Source organism: Saccoglossus kowalevskii, chromosome 14 (assembly GCF_978046115.1).
Source record: "Saccoglossus kowalevskii chromosome 14, keSacKowa6.1, whole genome shotgun sequence".
NCBI lineage: Eukaryota > Metazoa > Hemichordata > Enteropneusta > Harrimaniidae > Saccoglossus > Saccoglossus kowalevskii.
Window position 1 is genome coordinate 14,843,627 of NC_140654.1, and position 21,845 is coordinate 14,865,471.

General features: G+C 35.9%; 1 protein-coding gene across 1 annotated transcript; it reads left to right on the forward strand.

Moving 5' to 3' along the window:
• The first annotated feature begins 1,291 nt into the window (after positions 1 to 1,291).
• Positions 1,292 to 21,063, forward strand: LOC100376086 (dihydrolipoyllysine-residue acetyltransferase component of pyruvate dehydrogenase complex, mitochondrial-like). Its single transcript, XM_085507956.1, has 13 exons — positions 1,292 to 1,475; positions 3,036 to 3,112; positions 3,855 to 3,940; positions 7,982 to 8,122; positions 10,085 to 10,213; positions 13,223 to 13,357; positions 16,007 to 16,198; positions 17,007 to 17,092; positions 17,965 to 18,105; positions 18,235 to 18,316; positions 19,058 to 19,138; positions 19,445 to 19,584; positions 20,906 to 21,063. The coding sequence occupies exons 1-13, from the start codon at positions 1,354 to 1,356 to the stop codon at positions 21,033 to 21,035; spliced, it is 1,542 nt and encodes a 513-aa protein (XP_085364082.1). The 5' UTR covers positions 1,292 to 1,353; the 3' UTR covers positions 21,036 to 21,063.
• The last annotated feature ends 782 nt before the right edge of the window (positions 21,064 to 21,845 follow it).

Below are 21,845 nucleotides of genomic sequence, written 5' to 3' on the forward strand. Positions count from 1 at the left end.
TCGTAAAATACCAAGTCCAGATCTCGTACGGAAGATGAGGGGGGGGGGTCGACATCATGATGGTTACGCCGAAGAACTAAATTATAACGACTTGCTGGAAACCGCCTCTTTTCAGTTACATTATGGAAACTGCGAAGAGACTGACGTCATACTTTCAGGAGGTTCGTTTGTCTGTGGAAGTTTGTTAATTACCTCCTATTCAGCAGAAAAATGAAAAATCTGTTTTTCAACTTGTCTATTTAGTTTGAAGTCGTATTCAAAATAGTTGCCGTCATCATATAGTAAATATCAGTGAATTAATCTAATTATCACTTTCACTCCAGTTGACTGTGATTTTTACTGTGGAATTGATCATAAGGAACGATTATGACAGAACGCCCAATTATTTCAAGTTGATAAGATCGGGGTGAGCGAACTTTTTGTAAATTACTCGTACTTGGCTACCAATTTAGCAACTGTATACTTTCGATAAAAACGCCTTCTATTCACCTTTAAACATAAACTTCTACGATTTATAACACACATAATGCAAAGTACATATTTTCTGTCAGCATTTCATTGCAAAATTATATATTTTTGGGGTATTTCAAGTTGACGATTGAATTTTAGGTTTCTTCATTTATTCAGTTAAAAACAAAATATTTTGCCATGAGACACACAAATTTCAACATTACCCTATTTGTGAAGTGCTCGTTGTTTTATGTAACCATTTTCTGTCCGTAAATTGTCTGTTTTTGGTGGAAAGTCAGTTGATGTACATTGTACGACAGGTTGTTCACTGATCCAAGGTTCAGTAGTGAATGACCGTTTTGTTCATTGTATTATTATGCTCAACATCATGATAGACTTGTAGACAGTTTATTGTTTACTTTTTGATGTCTTTTCAATAAGATATTAATGAAGTGTATAAATAGCAAAAGCTAGGTTACCGTGTAATCATTTTTTCACGATTACCCGGCTTTTAGCATTTATGCACTCCCATAATTTTATTGAAAACACACACACAGATAAAATAAACAAGAGACTGTATGTAAGTCTTAGACATCGCTATTTCGCTATTTCATTGACTGATTTTCTCCGAATTGAGTACAAATATTATTAATTTATTCTCATCTCTAATTCATCCTTGTAACATGATACATGTATCAAAATATGTGAAAAAAAACACAAACATTATAACAATATTTCTATTTTTGTGCAGCGTACTTTTGCTCGCTCAGGGAAACGCCCTCTATACATTGATTTAATTTGAGAAGAGGAACCAACAACAAACGAACCTTCGTTATCAAAACGAGGCTTACGTTAATCTGTGTTTGCAGCCGATACTTGGTTATCGGAAAGAATAATTGAAAGATGCAGCGATCAGCAGGTTCATTCAGGTCTTTTTGCCGAGCATATAATTTCTCCAAATCGTGGAGAGGGCAGGCATGTCGACAGTCCGTCATCAGATGTTCACATTATAGCAAAAAAGCCAGGTATGTTTATCTGTACACCGTTGTCGAAAGTAGACTCACCCAGGGTGAACCTAGTCGCAACTACTACGACGGCGATCACGTTCTGTTCGCATGACACATCTGACTTTATCGAGCTCCGGCCGGGCCGAGCTGACTATTATATTACGAAACTGCAGCATACCACGTTGTACCGTCAGTAGTAGCATCGCAGTTCTAACATTACGTAGTACATGTAGCAGCATGGAAATAAATTTATAAATTCCGTGTGATAGTGATACAATTCCTACTCCAGGGTGGTAGTTGAATAATACCAAATGTTTGTGAGGGTAATATCACGATTTGTTGCCTGGCTGCCCATGGGATAGTGGTCATAACCATAATATTGATGTTGCCAGAACCGAATGACTATGTGTTATTTATTTTATCACATCGAACAGACATCCACCATGTACAATCACATCTATCATACATCTCTCACTCCTACTCTCCCACATAATAACAATACTTATATTTGTAGTATGCAATATTTTATTTCATGTATTATAACCTGACGTATTACTCCATAGCATACATCCGTTGTTTGCTAAAACAAATGCGAAATACACAGTAAACGTTACTTTTAGGATTGTGAATCACTCAATTTATTGTGTATAAAATTATTAGAATGAATTGAGAACTTCCTAAAGTTACTTTGCTTCTTGTGAGATAAGAATGTCAGAATGGAAGGATGCCATGACCAACTCACGAACATACCACACGTTCTACAACTCACTCAACGTAGAGCGCTCTCAGCGAGCATTCACGTGGCATGTCCAGAACCAGTGTAGTACCCTCACAGTGTAATGCACCGCTGTGACTCTGATGCAATGTTTCAGTGGTAGCTTTGCCGTACATATTTGCTTCATATAAGTACCGGTACCTTACTTAATATCCATTCTGGCTTATTCATTGTCTGTTTGAGTTTGCTAAAGTTCCTTCAAAACCTTGAAAACAACAGCGGCTGGTACAACAACAGTGCAGTGAACGACAATTTGTTATACACACTATTGTTTATGTAATATCCATTTTTTTTCATTGTCATGTGACTGAGTCGCAATCACAGCATTTGTAACAGTGAGATGTGATAATCCGCGATAGTATACATGTACTTGTATAGCCATATAACAATTCTGCTATAATTCTAGGCATCATCTTTGTCAGAAACTGCCCGCTCTGTCAGCACTAATTTACAATCAAATTTCGCCATAGATAAGTGGAGTTTAGAGTTCAGTTTTCTGAAGATAACCAATTTCCAGGCCATATTTGAAAAAACAATGCTTTGGAATGATTGAAAATGTGAAGAAACTTTGAAAGTGCACCAAGACAATGCAGCTGATACATGTACATGTATAATTCGATAAGGATGCATTTTGAAGTTGCACAAATTATGAGATGATCGCAAGATAAGCGTTTATTAACCACATCATAATTTTGTGTGCCTTGTACATTGCAAAGACTTAAAATACAGATATTTTCAATATTTCAAGTACATGTGATAGTACAGAATTAGCACTACATATGCTATGTGTTCTATATTTGCAGGTTACCTTTGTATTCTCCAGTCACATTTCAAGTATTAAGAATCAATAATGTCATGCAAGTTAGGTTTTACAGTTCAGGTAAGTTGATTTATCATCACCAGTAATTTATTCTTGTATACATGATTTGTATAATTTTAACTGTAGGAATGAATTTCAAAAGATGATCCAGGCCAAATACAATAAATTGTTTTTTTTTTCAAGTTAACCCTACCTACCCATACTTTTGGAGGGAAATGAACAAGTTATTTGTACAGAAATATGCACAAAATTATTTATTTATATGCAAATTATCTATATTCATTTCATTTATGTTGTAATTTTTTTTGCTTTCATTTATCTCCTTCTACATGTATGTAGTAAATGGATAGCACTTAGTTATACACATGTATGAGGGAAAATTGAATTAGATGTTTCATATCTGTATTTAAAGCATGTGCAAAAAACAAACCTAAGATGCACAACACATGGGGATTTCTTTAAAACTATTTCAGGAAACAAAAAATTTTTTGGCTATAGTGCCTTGGGTCATAGAAGGTCAAAGCTATAAATTCACTCTTGAATGCAGCTTTGGAAGAACATTGTCCTCAATTCGACAGATCCCACACAGATGGACCACCATGAGAGCTTGTGTATTGCGTGAAGGCAAACAGAATTTGATTTTGAATTTCTCTTTTGAGATAACCTTACTTCATCAAATTTTGATCATCTTCAAATGTGTATACATTATACATTATTAAGTGTGGAAACATGATGTTTTGACGCTACTACGGTATGACATTTGTTTGTTCAGATATCATTTTTTCACTTGTTCCCTTCACAGATGATTATCCACCACATCACAAAATACCCTTACCAGCCTTATCACCAACTATGGAAACTGGTTCACTGTCAAGATGGGAAAAACAGGTCAGAAAATTGTTGATTATACTGGATAGAGTACTTGAGTGAATTTTATTTGAAGAAAGTAGCATGTAATTCCTAAGTTTTCGGTTTTGGTGCCCTCAAGCCTCATCAGGTACAGGCAATCAACGCAGTTTTGTATGGGAAAGATGTCTTCATAGCGACAAAAACAGGAAGTGGAATTTTATTTTATACAGTCAAACCTGTCTATAAAGGACAGTCAGTGGACTGAGCCAAACTGTCCTTTATAGACAGGTGGTCTTTATATGGAGGTGGCCTAATTTATTCATTCAATCATGAATATTATTTAGGTGGGAATTTTAAGGGAGATCATAAGCAAAACATAAAAACAAACCTACACATTGTACAATGAATAGGTCTTTTTTAATAAAAGTCACTCATTTTCATCTGGATAATTACACAGCTTTACTTTTTTACTACAAATTATATCATGTAAATTCACTGAAACCAAGTGATTCTGCCCATGGATTCATTGGTGTATTTAATGCATAAGAACGATTGTCAACGATCGGCCGCATTGGCGTTTCAGTTCAGTCTTTCACACTCTCGCCACGCAGTCTTATTCCCCAGTCTCTTACACATATTCCATCACAGGTGGCAATCAGTCCCATCGTTAGTATTGTCGAATGTACACTGTGACAAAATGCACAGGCAAAGTTGCCATGTTTGAAAAAACAAACAAACAAACAAGCATTAAAAATGAAGAAGCATTGGTAATAAACAAAATTTACCGAACTCTTAACGATTGCTCCAACTCTCGGTGTTGAATCAGAAAGTCAAATGAACCGGAAATGAAACACGATGATCGTACTCGCAATTTTACAGTTTTTTGTTGCAAGCATCGACTTGTCAAAACTGCCCAATCGAAACGAATTTTCTCGATTGCGAATTATTGATATTACCTTTTATAAAAAAAAGAGGATCAAAATAGAAAACATCTTTCGTTGAGAATAACCCTGAGATGATCCCTCAGTAACAATACGTTTTGCCCATGCGCTAGCTTCATTAGCATAATGTATAAGGATCAACAACAAACAACATGGCGGCCAAAATAGGTCGGATTTTGCAATCCCGCGAGGAAAACGAAATAAACGAATGTTTTATTATTTTGTTTGGATATTTCATGTCGACAAGGTAAATAAAACATCTCTCATTTAATAAAACTGGTTCATTTTTCTTTGTTTTCGAGACGGGAGGAATTTGCTCTTCATGTGCGAGACAGTCCACAGAAGTGCCGTTGGCCGGCTGGAAATCGATAGTATAGTACCGATCGGAAACAAGCTAGTTTTTCATTTCAAACTTTGAATGAAACTGTTTTAATTTATTGTTAAAATCTTTCCAGTCTCCAGACGTTACATTCAGATGATATTCAACTTTTTTTTAGCTCCGCTGTCGACTTTGTCGAGCGGAGCTTATCATATGAGTGATTGTCCGTCGTCGTCGTCGTCCGTCCGTCGTCGTCCGTGTCAATGTTTTACTTTTTCGACTTCTTCTTGAAAACTACAAGCCTGAATGCTTTGATACTTGGTGTATATGTACCTTGGGTAGACCTCTCTCAGATTTGTTCATTTCATGATGATATCTTCAATTCTCTAATTTTGGTGAATATTTTTGTCATTTTTAGTAAAAAGTGATATTTTCGACTTCTTGTTGAAAACCGCAAGTGCAATTGCTTTGATATTACATATATAGGTACTACATGTGGACCTCTCTCAGATTTGTTCATTTTGTAATGATATCTTTAATTCTCTAATTTTGGTGAATATTTTTGTCATTTTTGGTAAAAAGTGATATTTTCGACTTCTTGTTGAAAACCGCAAGTCCAATTGCTTTGATATTACATATATAGGTACTACATGTCGACCTCTCTCAGATTTGTTCATTTTGTAATGATATCTTCAATTCTCTAATTTTGGTGAATATTTTTGTAATTTTTGGTAAAAAGTGATATTTTCGACTTCTTGTTGAAAATCGTAAGTCCAATTGCTTTGATATTACATATATAGGTACTACATGTCGACCTCTCTCAGATTTGTTCATTTTGTAATGATATCTTCAATTCTCTAATTTTGGTGAATATTTTTGTAATTTTTGGTAAAAAGTGATATTTTCGACTTCTTGTTGAAAACCGCAAGTCCAATTGCTTTGATATTACATATATAGGTACTACATGTGGACCTCTCTCAGATTTGTTCATTTTGTAATGATATCTTTAATTCTCTAATTTTGGTGAATATTTTTGTAATTTTTGGTAAAAAGTGATATTTTCGACTTCTTGTTGAAAACCGCAAGTCCAATTGCTTTGATATTACATAAATAGGTACTACATGTGGACCTCTCTCAGATTTGTTCATTTTGTAATGATATCTTTAATTCTCTAATTTCGGTGAATATGTTTGTAATTTTTGGTAAAATGTGATATTTTCGACTTCTTGTTGAAAACCGCAAGTCCAATTGCTTTGATATTACATATATAGGTACTACATGTGGACCTCTCTCAGATTTGTTCATTTCATAATGATATCTTTAATTCTCTAATTTTGATGAATATTTTTGTAATTTTTGGTAAAAAGTGATATTTTCGACTTCTTGTTGAAAACCGCAAGTCCAATTGCTTCGATATATTATACATATAGGTACTACATGTGGACCTCTCTCAGATTTGTTCATTTTGTGATGATGTCTTCAATTCTCTAATTTTGGTGAATATTTTTGTAATTTTTGGTAAAAAGTGATATTTTCGACTTCTTGTTAAAAACCAATAGTTCAATTGCTTTGATATTACATATTTAGATACTACATGTAGACCTTTCTCAGATTTGTTCATTTCGTGATGATATCTTTGATTCTTTAATTTTGGTGAATATTTTTGTCATTTTTGGTAAAAAGTGATATTTTCGACTTCTTGTAAAAAACCAATAGTCCGATTGCTTTGATATTACATATATAGGTACTACATGTGGACCTCTCTTAGATTTGTTCATTTTGTGATGATATCTTCAATTCTCTAATTTTGGTGAATATTTTTGTAATTTTTGGTAAAAAGTGATATTTTCGACTTCTTGTTAAAAAACCAAAAGTTCAATTGCTTTGATATTACACATATAGATACTACATGTAGATCTTTCTCAGATTTGTTCATTTTGTGATGATATCTTTAATTCTCTAATTTTGGTGAATATTTTTGTAATTTTGGTAAAAAGTGACATTTTTAACTTCTTGTTGAAAACCGCAAGTCCAATTGCTTTGATATTATAATTTTTGGTAAAAAGTGATATTTTTGACTTCTTGTTAAAAACCGCAAGTTCGATTGCTTTGATACTATACATATTGTTCATTTTCTAATGATGTCTTCAGTTCTTTAATTGAAATGTGCATTGCTAACAGCGGAGCTATCTCAGCCGATAGGCTGCTTGTTTTTCCATTATTGTCTATGAAGAGTTTATTGTAGTATGTAACCAACTGATTCTGATGTAAACAAATAAAAGTTTTTGATGTAAATGTGAATGATGCAACGTTTCTAACAAGGAGTGCTATTGTAACATGCAAAACATGTTGGTATGAATTCTACCTACATTGGCAGCCACCCCAAAACGAGGCTGATAATTTCAATATGGCTACTGTCAATGATCGTTCGTGATGTATGTCTGCTTCAATTTTGACAATGACGATTCTAAAGCTGAAATTTGTGGTTTTTACATTCAGAAACAGTAATAAAACATTATTCCACACATTTATTAAGTCTTTTATGAAAATCATTGTTAAGGATCGGCCTTGCCAGTTTTAGCGAAACTTCAACATACTTGGATTGCCAAGGAATACAAAAGTTTGCCATTGGCGACTGGCGAATGGTTAGCGGGAAGCACAGCCTAAATTCCATTGTTTCTATTTGAATTTGTACAACTGATGAATGTGTCTCAATATGGTAGCTACATGTATATTCACCCAATCTAGGTTTTTCTGCTTATTGTTTGCCACTGTACACAAATAATTTCTATAACATTGTATTCTTGTTGGTGTTTACAGGTTGGTGATGTAGTAAATGAAGGAGACGTCTTAGCTGAAGTAGAAACTGATAAAGCTACTATGTCCATGGAGACCCCGGAAGAAGGATACTTTGCCAAAATTCTAGTAGAGGAAGGAACAAAGGATATTCCCCTTGGAAAAGTAAGTTCATTTTTGCTCATTGCTGTAAAGTGCTGTGATTTGAATATTATATTATTGAATAAAAATTTGAAAATTTCCCATATGAAATTTTGCGATGAAAAGAATTCATTTTCTAGTAACTGTGTGTAATTTAGGCCCACTGCTTCCAAATGAATTTTAAACATGGAATATTTCATACTCCCTAGGCTTGTTGTGCTGAGCGTGCTCCAAAGCAGAAATGGTGCATTGCGTGATGGGATTTATGTTGTCCAGATAACAAATAAGTTCTGACATGTATAATTCTTAATTCCTAATTTTCGAGTTGTTAGTTTTCTACGGAATTCCGCTAGAGGGCGCATCCAAAATACCCGGATGACGAGCCTGAGTGGGGTTGTTTTTATTGAAGTTCTGTATTCTTAAATGCGTAAATCAATAGATTGGAAAAGCAAAAAAGTCCCAGAACTCCGCAAATTTCTTCAGGATCGTGGTATAACTTGCAGCAATGTTCGTAAAACTAAACTGTTTGAACTTGTTGAGTTAACAAACGAGTTAAATGTTCGCCAAGAGTCAAACAATCGTCGTTGTACTGTAAAACACGAGTCGACGATAACTCTGGTAGATCCGTGTAACGTAACAACTTTGCAAAAAAAACTTCATACTTTGCCTTTGTTTGAAATAGTTGATATGTTCGCATATTTGTTGCATCGAAGTGACTGGACAACAGCCAGACTAAAAGAATATCGACTTATTAATGGTTACTTACTTCATAATTTCCGTAAAGCTTCATCATGTGCAGAATACAGAATTTAATTTCATTATGGCAGAGTGTATTCGGCAATGATCCATGAAGGAAAATCCTTACAAGCCATGGTTTATTATTAAATCAAACTCTAAAATAGTTTCTGGTGTTTGTAACTGTGTAGTGTAAGTTTGATTTAATATTTTATTCACTAGGCGATCAGCAGATGCAGTTATCATAAATGGACACACGTTTTTTTCCTTCCGTAGTTATTTTAACTTCAACTTCGCAAAAAATGCCATCATAAGGATTCTGAACAAGAAGATCGATGTGGGAATCGGCAACGAGCGAATTTTTCATCAAATCCGGCTCAATGTTTTTGTTTTTCAATCGATGTATAACTGTGGTTGAAAGACGGCTGTCTCCAGTTATTGAACTAAAAAAATACTGGCGCAGGATGGAAAATGCCGTGAACAAACCCGGGAATATAGTTTGGCGTCAGATTCCCAACGACGCATTCGAATCCACTGGTGTTGAAGTGTTGATTTCTTGGACGAAAGAAATGTATGAAAAGTTACGCCTTCATCCCAGGATATTTCGCTGTTTTTTTCTTTTTAATCGAACCCAAGGAATAGTCTGGGGCATTACAATGCCAGTTAACCATTTTGACCAATTCTTGCAAAACGTTTGTAAAAAATAAGACTTCGGCAACAGTAACTACTAGTATATTGCTTACAGCAGATGCCGCTCAAATTTCAACCCCACCACGAACGTTGAACGGACTGTTATCCGGGTACTTTGAGAACGCCCTCTATCGAATTTCGTGAGAAAAATAGTAACTCGGAAATTAGGAATTTACAGCATATATTATACAGTTGTAAATCAACTTTAAGTCAACTGCATGGCAATTTCTCTTGGATAGCCCTTAATCTTTTTTTACTTTATTATGTACGGTACTGTAATGCTATTTTTGCTGAAGGGATGATTCAGTGAATATATCTTGTTCGTATGTTTCACATTCATCTCTCCAACAATCAGATTCGGATTCTGTATCTTCTGAATACCTTCATAAGATTTAACATCCAAAAAAAAAAAATTTTGCATGACAAATATTTGTTTTTTTTTAATCAAAACTTTTAAAAAATTGTGATGCGCATGTTTTAAACTGACATGTGCAAAAACCAGAAACATGAATATATATTTTTCTGTGCCTAAAAATGTTTCGTCTCATTTTCTTTGCTCAGATCCTCTGTATTATTGCAGAAGAAGAAGGGGACATTGAAGCTTTCAAAGATTACAAAGTAACTGATGAAGACCTGCAAGGTCCACCTCCGCTACCAAAATCACCAACAGACCAAACCCCTGAAGAGCAGGTAATAAACCCTATGAATTTAAAAAAAATAAAAATAAAATTTACTACACGAGTTTTGATTAGCCTTAAAAATGTGGGCGGCGGGGGCGCAGCGTCCTCATCCATGGCCATACGCCCCCTTACCCTGAGGAGCAGATCCTCTGGCAACCATAAAATTCTGATTGACTAGGGATTACAACTGTGACCTGTCTGATAGTAATTTTGGCCCCAAGGAAGCCATACAGTACAGTTCTCGCGGAAGCTTTGGCTTCACTTCAGCTTCACCTTCGCTTCAGCATCGCATCATTATGGCATTGTTATGGCTTCAGCATCGCTTCAATGTCGCGACATAAAAAAGTTAGAAGATTATCGCTTCGCTTCATTGTGGCCTCATTATGGCGACAATGTTGCATCAGCATCGCTTCATCAAACAAAGAAGTACTGTACTCATTTCCCCCAAACCTCTTGACCGCTTCCGCTTTTGACCGGTCAATTTCCGTTTTATTTTCGACCGTGCAAAAATTCGGACTACTAAAAATTTTCTGGTTTTCATAGATCACGGTTACTAGTTTAGGGTTTCTTTTCCTGATTGTGTTGAGTTTACGATTTGTATAATTATTGTTGTTTCCCCCCAAGCAGAAGACAAGCCGAAGGACCATGAAGCTAAATAGAAATCCCACGCATGGACGTGGACTGAGTGAAAGAAAATATTTCTAAGGCTAAAATAAAAATGACCTACTATTACACCTCTTTGTGTAGTAACCGTGCATAGATGTTGAACAACCGTCAAAAGTTCAAATACATTTTGTTTTAACTATCTATAATTATATGCACGCAATCTGACCCTTTGACCTAGATTTGGCTGGGATTGAATATTTTATTTTAGACAACATTCCGACGTGACGCACTGCTACAAAATGTATTCAACAGAAGTACAACATGGTTGTCTGGGTTTCTTTTCCTGATTGTGTTGAGTTTACGATTTGTATAATTATTGTTGTTTCCCCCCAAGCAGAAGACAAGCCGAAGGACCATGAAGCTAAATAGAATTCCCACGCATGGACGTGACCTACTATTACACCTCTTTGTGTATTTGTCAATTTTGAAATATATTTGGTATGACCGTAAATACCTAGAAAAATCTCGTCTTTCGTTAATAATTTCGATTGTTTGAAATGTCTACCGACCGTAATTTGTTTCTCCAAACGGTCCCGACGTCCATCATTCAACACAATCAGCATTTATTTATCGCAATTCATGGGGATCATGTCCCGTAATTTGCGGGCTGTACAACCAAATAATTAAACAAGTACTATTTATTGTATTTTTGTTTTACCTCGCGAAACTACAACAGAGCGTAGAGTTGTCGCGGTTAAATAGTCGCCTTGAAATCGATGGAACTTCAACTACTAGTATCCATTTCTCACCTTGAAATAAAAAAATCGAAGAGCATCGGTGGATATATTATTTACCAGTCTTACGAATCGCTAGCTTTATTTTATTCGAATTCATAAAATTCACGAGTTTTCGACATTTGTTGGCAACTTCCGCGCTAAAATGGTTGAAAATGTGGGTGTGGTTTTCTCGCAAAGTCCTGTTGATAATACGGACAAATATGGTTCTGTGACCCAGGTCGTGCTCCGATCAGGTGACTCTCAGCCAATCAATGATATTGTAACAAAACATATTTAACGCAAATTGAAGGGTCGTCGTACCATCCAATCTCCATCGTCGATTCACAAAGTTTTTCTTGTGCTGTGACAGGCTTCGCAATTATTCACTGAAAAACATCGGTATATTTTGACAAACGGATGGGATTTTACCTCAGTTCAAAAAAAGAAAAAAAAAAAACAGGGCTGGGATACAAATCAGTTTTGCAAGTTGGGAAATAAGGTAAACCAGACTGGGGTCGACGATTTTCAGTATCGAAGGACTTCCGTGTGAATCATGATTTTCAAATTGTTCATCGGCTGGTCACCAAATATTTATGGCCACACTAAATGGACACGTTTTTTTCTGAAGCCCAATAAATTATTTCTGCATGTCAAGCGCTATTCGATTTTTTACAGGGCATGTGGCTCGTTTTCATTCGAAAATATGTTTGTGAGAATACTTTTAAAGTACGTATAGATCGAGCTCAGATCACTGATCGTGACTTAATTTTGAGAATTGGTTGTCAAATTTTACCAGACCGACGCCACCACAACCATCCAATCATATGTTGGAAATGTACGCACTTGTTTTGAAACTTTGTATCAAGATGACTGGCGACGACGCCGACGCACCAGGCGGCGTACGTGTGTATTGCATGTTTTAGTAGTCCGGGCATGGGGTCGGACTCGGCTAAAACTAAACGAAACACAGAAAAATACCACCGAAATGAGGAATCTGAATCTGCTCTTCTAGCAGCAAATAAAATGAGCGAAAAAAGGTAAATTTTATAACAAGAACAGTTTCACTTCGTATACAGCAAATTGTGTTGTATCAGAACGACGATTGCATCGTGTGATTTGACTTTATCACGATTTTCCTTCCAGTCAATATGAAACTCGTCACCTTGCCCATTGTACTGTACTTCGAAAAGTTTTTGGTGCCCAATACTCGCAACACTAAAATAATTAAACAAGATATCTTTTTAAAATGTCATTTTACTCTTGATCATATTATTTTATTCGCCTTGAATTTCAAATCGATTACATATCGAACTTCTGTACATGTTTTTGTCTACTGCCCTTCTGCGTGCAAATAATGAGGTCATACTCATGTCACAATAAGTTGAAGCTGATGCCATGTTGATGCCATGAGACTGCGAAGCTGAGGCCACGATGATGCCACAAAATAGCGAGGCGAACACAGCTTCAATTTTCAATGACGCGAAGCTGATGCCACAATGATGCGATGCTGAGGCGACAATGAAGCCATGCGTAGGCGACAATGATGCCACAAAAGCCAAAGCTTCCGCGAGAACTGTACTGTAGGATGCTCCATTTTAACTTAGAATTATCAATGTATTGTTTTCTTTTTTCTACAGCCTACAGCTTCTCAACCACCACCAGTTGTTTCCCCTGCACCCGCTCCAACAACAAGTGCATCAGAACCTGGTGTCAGAATAATTGCCAGTCCATTAGCCAGGAAAATAGCAGCTGAAAAGGGGGTAGATCTTTCTGTGAGTAATCATTACATCTTGTATACTTGATTAGGAAAAATGCTGTCACCAGTGGGAGAGCCATTAATAACTACCGTATTACCCCGGGCACGCGCCCCTCCCTGGGCAAGCGCCCACCCCCCTGTTTTCACAAAAGTTAGATGTTGGGGACATCCTCGGTTAAACGCCCAGGGTGATTTTTAGCCAAGAATTAGGTCAACAATAAAGTTGTATTTGTCAAAAACGAACGCGTTTGATTTATTTAAATAGTGTGTTTGTTACGGTAGTTCTCTTTTTGGAGTGTGTGGTGGCCCTGAAAAGGGCCGTTTTGTTTGTGTTTTTACGTAAAAACTCATTGGAAGAGCATCGCCAGGCGATGGACACAGGGCTCTTTGGCAATGACCAAAAACGTATCCGTGTCCAGCCATTGGTTGGCCACGTAGAGGTCAAAATACGCGTTCTATTTTTACGCGTTAAGTTTGGCTCTTCCGTTTCACCCCCTCCGGAATGTTCTACTTTCGCAGCCTAATCGCAGGTTTTTCGAAAAACGTCGAAAAAACACAAGAATTAGTGGAAATGTTTCTATTTGGGGCGGATTATTGATAGAGGATAATGTCTTTATTACAAAAATGCTGAAAAACCGTGAGTTTTTGCCTTAGTTATTTTTTTATCGGCGAAAAACTGCGAACTCGGCAAATTTGGTTGCACAACTTCCCTCTATCATATACACCCAGCGACACCGATGCCAGCTGACTGTGAACGGGAGCTCGCACTTTTGAGACATTGCTACTTTCTTTCCATCCCTCATCACAGCTATGGCATTACGGTCATGTGGATTATTTTTCTGTCGTTGAAGAAAAACACATTTTGCCGATCTCAAGTCCATTACGATAACCATAATGAGGCATGCCGACGATGGGAACTTGTTGCATCATAATTTTGTCTTGTGTGTGGGTGCGTGAATAAATCATGTTAATGAGGTCGACCAGAGTTTATTTTCAGTCTGTTTTTTATGTATCGCCATTTGGATATGTTTATGTATTCACAATAGTTTGTAAACATCAGTAATAAAAGTTTTTTTTGTTTCATAACCCTGTCTGCTATTCTTCAGTAATTACGATGCGATGTATCAATACGTGCGTGAACAAAATTATGCTAATGAGGTCATCGCCTTCTTGGATTACAAGCGGTAGTTTTTCCCGGCCGTTTCGACTTGCACTGATCACGGTTACTAAAAATGTAACCGTGCATTGATTACAATATTTACCATAGTTTGTAGTCAATTTCAGTGAGTAATACAACTTCATTCGCTGACATAAAACAAGTTTTATTCTTGAAATTCGACCCTGTGTCTTAGTGTTCCCACAGATCTTGACCGAGTGCTCACGTTTATTGAAACCTCGCATAAATCAAGAAATAAGTATGTGTACAAAGTGTACGAAAGCATTCCTTTATTTGACCTTATCATACGATCACAAAAACAAGTTTTTAAAATCTTTTTTGGGGTGGTCCTCGGGTAAGCGCCCACCCCCAATTTTTCCCGATTTTGTACGTTCAGGCCCCTGGGCGCGTGCCCGGGGTAATACGGTAATACATATTTGTATTCTTAGTATTAAAAATGGGATATTCATAAATCTACATTCAAAGTCTGTTTATAATTGGTCAATAGATCATCATGTGACATGAACAAGAATTACACTTCCTCCAGCACATGGTGAACTAAGAAGGTGACATCATTTTGGCTATAGTTTACTATTCCTGATGTTATAACGCATATAACATGGCAAATTCTTTGTTTACAAAATCGCAACGGTTTTGTATAGCACTTGTAACAGCATATGTTAACATGTCCATGATTCACTTCGATAGATGAAGAACTAATTGGCTATCCAAGTGTTACCATAATTCCAATTTATCATATTTTATATAATTATTACAATGGGACTGGTAGGTTTCAGGTGTGCACGTGTTTAGTTCTGCACACTATATGCCGTCATTCTGTCGTACACATATGAAAATAATGTTCTTGAGAGATTTACTTTATTCTAAATAACACACCCAACATAGTTCTTGTTTGATCATTGCTTTCATCTACCTATGACATTTTATCATCCCAGAAGAAAATGTGTATTGCCTTACTTGTTCAAAAATATACACGGAGCTGTTCATATTACTGATTGTCCTTCCTCATCGTCCGTCTCGTTGTCGGCGTCAACTTTACAATTTCAACTTCTTCTTCGAAACCGCAAGTCAGAATGTTTTCAAATTTGATATGCAAGTACCTTGGATGGTCTTTCTCAGATTTGTTCATTTCATTCTCTATTTTTGGTGAATATTTTTGTCATTTTTGGTAAAAAGTGATATTTTCGACTTCTTGTGAAAAACCGATTACTTTGATGTTACATATATAGGTACTATATGTGGACCTCTCAGATTTGTTCATTTCGTGATGATATCTTTAATTATCTAATTTTGATGATTTTTGGTGAAAAGTGGTATTTTTGAATTCTTGTTGAAAACAGCAAGTCTAATTGCTATACATAGTTCTGTTCTTTAAGTGCAATGTGCATTGCTAACAGCGGAGTTATCTCAGCCGACAGGCTGCTTGTTTTAATGATGTACCAGTGGAGAGTGTGTGCTTATCAATTCCAATGTTACTTGTCTTATCAGCGCATCAAAGGCACCGGTCCTCAAGGCAGAATCAAGGCTGAGGATGTTGAAGCTGCTGCAGCAGCGCCACCACCACCACCTCAACCACCAGCAGCAGTACCAACAACACCTATTTCAACATCCGCCCCTGCTCCCTTACCACCACCAACAGCCACATCATACACGGATATTGAACTCAGTGGCATGAGAAAAGTAAGTCATCTGATTGGTTGAATTGCATGACACTTAGTTTTTTGAATGAAATTTACATAATTTTTTGGATAATTTTCACACATTCCTGACTAATTTAATTAGCTCATAATATTATACATGTCCTAGTATTGGCTCTTTTCTATTTTGTTTTGTCCTTAATAAACAAGACTGGTTCTTTGCTCAAACCATTGTGTCATGTATATTTTGCAGTGCTCACAAATATTCCATACTAGAAAACCAGATGGTTTTCAGGTACCTGCAACTGTATACATGTATACGCATTGAACAAAATATGTGCCCAGAACTGGCACAGTCGCCATGCAATGTCCAAATTTCATGTAAATAAACAACGTGTGTTGTGCATGTCACACGGGATTCATAATGAAAATATCGAAACATGACAATTGTTGTACTTGAAGCTTGTAACCACAAACTAAAGCATGTGTAAGTTTAGTATGCGGCAATCATTTAGTTTAGTATGCGGGTACATTGTATGTCTTATTTAATTTGTACCAAGACTTGTTAAGTGTGAAGCTTTGCTACACAGTCATTTTAAACATGCAGAAATTGAGTCCAAAGACACGTACATGTAGTTAGGTGTTTGTTTGTAAACAATGACATGCTATTGTCATCTGCTGTATTCACATGGTAGTGAATCCCACGCTTTAAAATTACATTTCTATATGAGTATGCAAGTCAGAAATATGTAATCCCATAACCAGCTTATAAATATGAAGACATGAATTCTCATTGGCAAACTTAATAGTACAAAGTGTCCTTGTAACATTGTATTATTATCTCTTTTCAGACAATAGCAAATAGACTAACTTATTCTAAGCAGACAGTGCCCCATTATTATCTTACAGTGGATATTAGAGTGGACGATTTATTGCAGTAAGTACATGGTTGTAAAATTACATTTAGTTTTAATAGTCCAAACTGCTTGAACAGTAGACAAGTTTCAGCTGTTACCTTAGAAACTTGCGCACTCTGGTGTAAATTTATTTCTCTGTAGGTGGGTTGATTTTGTCGCGTAAATATTCGATAACTCAGAATGCCGGGTACCGGGGAAACCAGTAAATATATTGGGTTAGCTGGAAATAGGAAACCAACTTATGAAGCTATATAATTGCCTCCATGATACCCCGATGCAATTCCTGGAATTAACAGCTACCTCTTTAATAATATGCCCATATTGCCACTTGAGGGTGCAGTAAGCAGTATGGCAGCATTCCCTGGTTCCCAATGTCCCTTGCGAGTGGTAGGTAGGACGCAGGTACCTAACAGGTAATCGCCATATCGTTCCACTTCGCCGGGATTCCGGCCCAAAGGCACGTGACTAACTGACATATTTGAAAACATTCTAAGTTCCGTTCTGCGTAAACATGTCTGTTCGTTCATTTGGCCTGCTAGGACTTCATACTCGAGGTGATTCTAAGAAAGAAAAACCTGTTTTATATTTAAAACGACCGCGAGGGTAAGCGCTGACCCAGGAAAATAGACCCAAGGAAAGTAGAACAAGGAATGAGAATGTGATCAACTAATCAGAATGCCGGATCCGTTACTAGTTATTGGTCTTTTGTGGCTTGGTACGCCATAACACTTGAGACGAGAACCAGTCAATATGGCTGCATTTATCTTTATGCCTCTTCTTTTTCTTTAAAATCACTTTAGATAAACTAAGTTGATCTCACTCATCTTATCAGACCATCATTACCATATAGATTTGTTACTCATCCTGAATATGTTTTATAATAATTTATTAGGCTTCGAAAAGACCTGAATAAAGAAGTAGAGCCTGATGGTATCAAGTTGTCAGTTAATGATTTTATTGTGAAGGCATCAGCGTTGGCATGTCTCAAAATCCCAGAAGCAAATTCAGCGTGGCAGGATACATTTATTAGACAGTAAGTAATTTTATATTATGCATGTTCCAGGGCTATCTTGATTTGAATCGTTAGAGCGACACAGTTATTATTATGCTGCGTCATGTTCAAATGTAATGAATAACAAAATTGATGCATTTATTTCAACAGATTCCAGTCAGTTGATGTGAACGTTGCAGTGAGTACTGATCGGGGTCTTATTACACCTATTGTCTTCAATGCTGATGGAAAGGTATATTTCTTTCTTATAATCATTTTCTACTATGAAATAGTTATTTTTGCATAAGAGGAAAGCATGATTCTATTTTCAAATAATACAATGTCAGAATTTCTTTTGTTTTCCCAGTTCATAGATTGTCATTGCTTTTATTGCATTGTGCATGTTCAAAAATGTTTTCACTTGAAATGGTTTTTTTTTCAAAACTGAAATAGAAGATAATTCTATGCTTTAACACTTTGTTAACATGTTGATACAAAGGAAAATCATTGCTGCAGTTGCAGTACCTGAATAATCAGTGTCAAATTACACAAACATTGAATTCTTGGTTAATTAAAAATAGAAATAAAAACAAATTATTCTTATTCGTCTATTTCATGCTGTGGTTTGTTTTGGATATACACTTTCATCCATGCCATCCATTACTTTCATGCCTGTGAAAACCATATTATGTAATGAGATGTAAAATTTAATTAGTATCTGTTATTATGTATCTGCCAAGAAAATAATAAAATTGTAATTGGCATGATAATAAAGCATTTCACAGTATTTACCTCAAAACGCTGCTTCTCAGGAGAGGTTTCTGGTTGAGCTTATTATACCTGTGATTCATTCACTTACGATAAGAACCTGTTATTCATTTATCTATGTTTGTGAATAGTACTTGCCTATGATGTCATTTATATGCACAAGACATAGCTGGTGATATGATAATCTCATAAAAAAAACTGTTATAAACAATATTCATTTTTTCAGGGAATTTCTACAATTAACCAAGATATTAAATCATTGGCAGTGAAAGCCAGAGAGGGTAAACTTCAACCAGAAGAATATCAGGTAATTACTGTAATTATCAAAAAATACTTTTAGAACAGGTAAAATTGTATGGAGTAATAGTAGTGATTTTGTAATGTTATTTACACAATGTTGATTTCACTGTAGGGTAGTAGTGCAAACCTGTTGCCTGAAATCTTTGTATAACTTTTACATTTCCTTATCTGGTATTTGTTATGTTTAGAAACAATGCACCTGAAGCTTTGGCTAAATAAAATTATTTATGTTTCAATACTACATGGTAGATAAGCATTGTTTGTGTGTGGATTAAGGGAATCTTGTTAAATTTGTTGTATTATTCCTTTCCAGGGTGGCACATTCACAGTTTCAAACCTTGGTATGTTTGGTGTAAAACATTTCACTGCAATTATAAATCCTCCTCAAGCCTGTATATTGGCAGTTGGTGGGGTGAAGAAAACACTGGTTGTAGATGAAGACAATGAACAGGGGTAAGACAATGTAATTGGTTCTATTGAGACAGTTTTGAGAGATGGTTGTCCACATGTGGTTTTTATGACTCTGTAATTCTTGCATCTGACCAAACCAACATTTTCAGTTTGAGGAAGATCATTCACAATATGAAATAACAAGTAATGACAAGACGTAGTTCCTGTCATATGAATGTAACATTATATTTGAGTGCATGTGCTCATACCTTGTATGTCATCTCATATGTATTTAAAATAGAGGTCAGTGCAATTACTCAAAATTGCTCTGGCAAATCATTTAGTGACATACCAAATTTGAAAAAAAAAAAACATTCTTGAATAGTGTATCACATATGCACTATTTACTACCATGGCTAAGATCGCATTATATGACATGTATAATGTGTATGTGAAGTTTGAATGTGCAATCAGAGCAAGCATGTCAGAGATACAAACACAGGGTGGACAGTAGATTCGTCCCAAATCACATTCATCCCAAGTCGATTCGTCCAACAGGTTGATTCATCCCACAAGTTTATTCATCCCAAAGTAGTTGATTCGTCCCACAAGTGTATCTGTCCCAAAGTTGTTAAGTTCGATGTATTAGGTTAGCCTGATACTAACTCGTCTAATACGGGCAACAAGATCCGAACAACAAACTGTGTCTGATGGTGGCACTCATTGTGCATATGACAGCACTGTGAAGACTGAGCCCTAGTCGTTTATCGTATCACACTTTGCAATACATTAATTCATCAATTGTCAAATCAAGTTATTCATATTAAGGTGGAATCAATTAATCTTCTGAAAAATAGTAATCACGGTGAAAGTTGTTTATTTCTGAATATTGGGAAACACAGTACATATTGTTGTGGCGCTTTCCAGTTGTATTTTGGCTAACCAAAGACACTTGGACAACAGTGTACTGGGACAAATGTGATTGGAAGAATTGACTTTTAGGACAAATCTATTCAGACAGATGTGAATTGAGATGAATTAACTGTGAATCAGCCACAAGACTGTGTGACATACATTAAGATCCTACGATGCTCATCTTAAGTAATTACTCGGCCATACATGACTGATTTCAAAAATCCTAGATTTTGTTTGCTTTTTTTTTATCAAGAAAGTGGCCACAATTCAGCCATCTTGAATCAAATCATAAAACAAATGCACATGTATCCCCAATTTAGTATATTATTTTTTTTATATTTTTGAGCAGTGTTGGAAACTAAACACTGTTAAGTGCCCACTTGAAATATACATATCATTTTATTTCTGTTTTTCATTCTGGTACAGTGCAGCAAATATACATATCATTTTATTTCCCTTTTTCATTCAGGTACAGTGCAGCCAGTGTTATGAATGTGACTCTTAGCTGTGACCACCGAGTTGTAGATGGAGCTGTTGGAGCACAGTGGTTGCAACATTTCAAAAAGTTTTTAGAGAAACCTTACACTATGCTGCTGTAGTAAAAACTATTTTAATAAAAAAAAAAAACAGGAAGATTTTTTTTTGTACATACACTTCATTGCTTGATTTTCATCACAATTTAATTTTTAAAAAGCATGTCTGGGTTTCTGAAACCGCCATTTACACACTTGTCATTGGTAGAGATGTTCATGTGTATCATGCTTTAACCGAACAATTGACTTGGCCATTTTTTGTTATTGTTCTATTGTTCATTATGTAACAAGAAGACTGATTATGGCTTTGCTAGCTTGTTTTGAACAACAGTTATCAAAATTCTGATCAAGATTACCACTGGAGTGGGTGGGTCATATTCAACTGAAATACAACTTACTGGAAATGAAATAATTGAAATAACTGGCAGTAGAGACAGTTTAGCTTTGCACATCATGCTCATATTGGTCAAATCAGTTTATGCCTCATCTTTGGTCTGAAGTGACCACTTACACAAGTTTATTGGAACACCTTCACTGTGTTTTGGTAGTTATACAATGACAATTAGTCATCACCTGGTTGTGTCTTCCACGTGCCATACCTAAAACCTGACTTGTAATAAGTTGTCTATAGCGAACTAGCAGCTGAATATCCTTGTATTTTATTGGTTTAATTTACAATCTAGATATTTATGGCTTGCTGCTTAATTTTGTTTGACATTGTTGAGTTTGTTTTCACTGTCGGCGTGTAGATGACTTTTGATGTATATAGTAACTTGTTTAGTTGATAATTGATTAATTACGGAGTGTGGTAATGTCAATAAAATAAGTGCTAATTTGTGAAATTTGATTTTTGCTTTGTTTTGTTTTTTCAGTATT

Coding starts and splice junctions, on each gene's coding strand:
- LOC100376086 (XM_085507956.1), top strand. CDS start 1,354: ATGCAGCGATCAGCAGGTTCATTCAGGTCTTTTTGCCGAGCATATAAT. Junction 16,199..17,006: donor AACTCAGTGGCATGAGAAAA/GTAAGTCATCTG, acceptor ATCTCTTTTCAG/ACAATAGCAAATAGACTAAC. Junction 17,093..17,964: donor AGAGTGGACGATTTATTGCA/GTAAGTACATGG, acceptor ATAATTTATTAG/GCTTCGAAAAGACCTGAATA.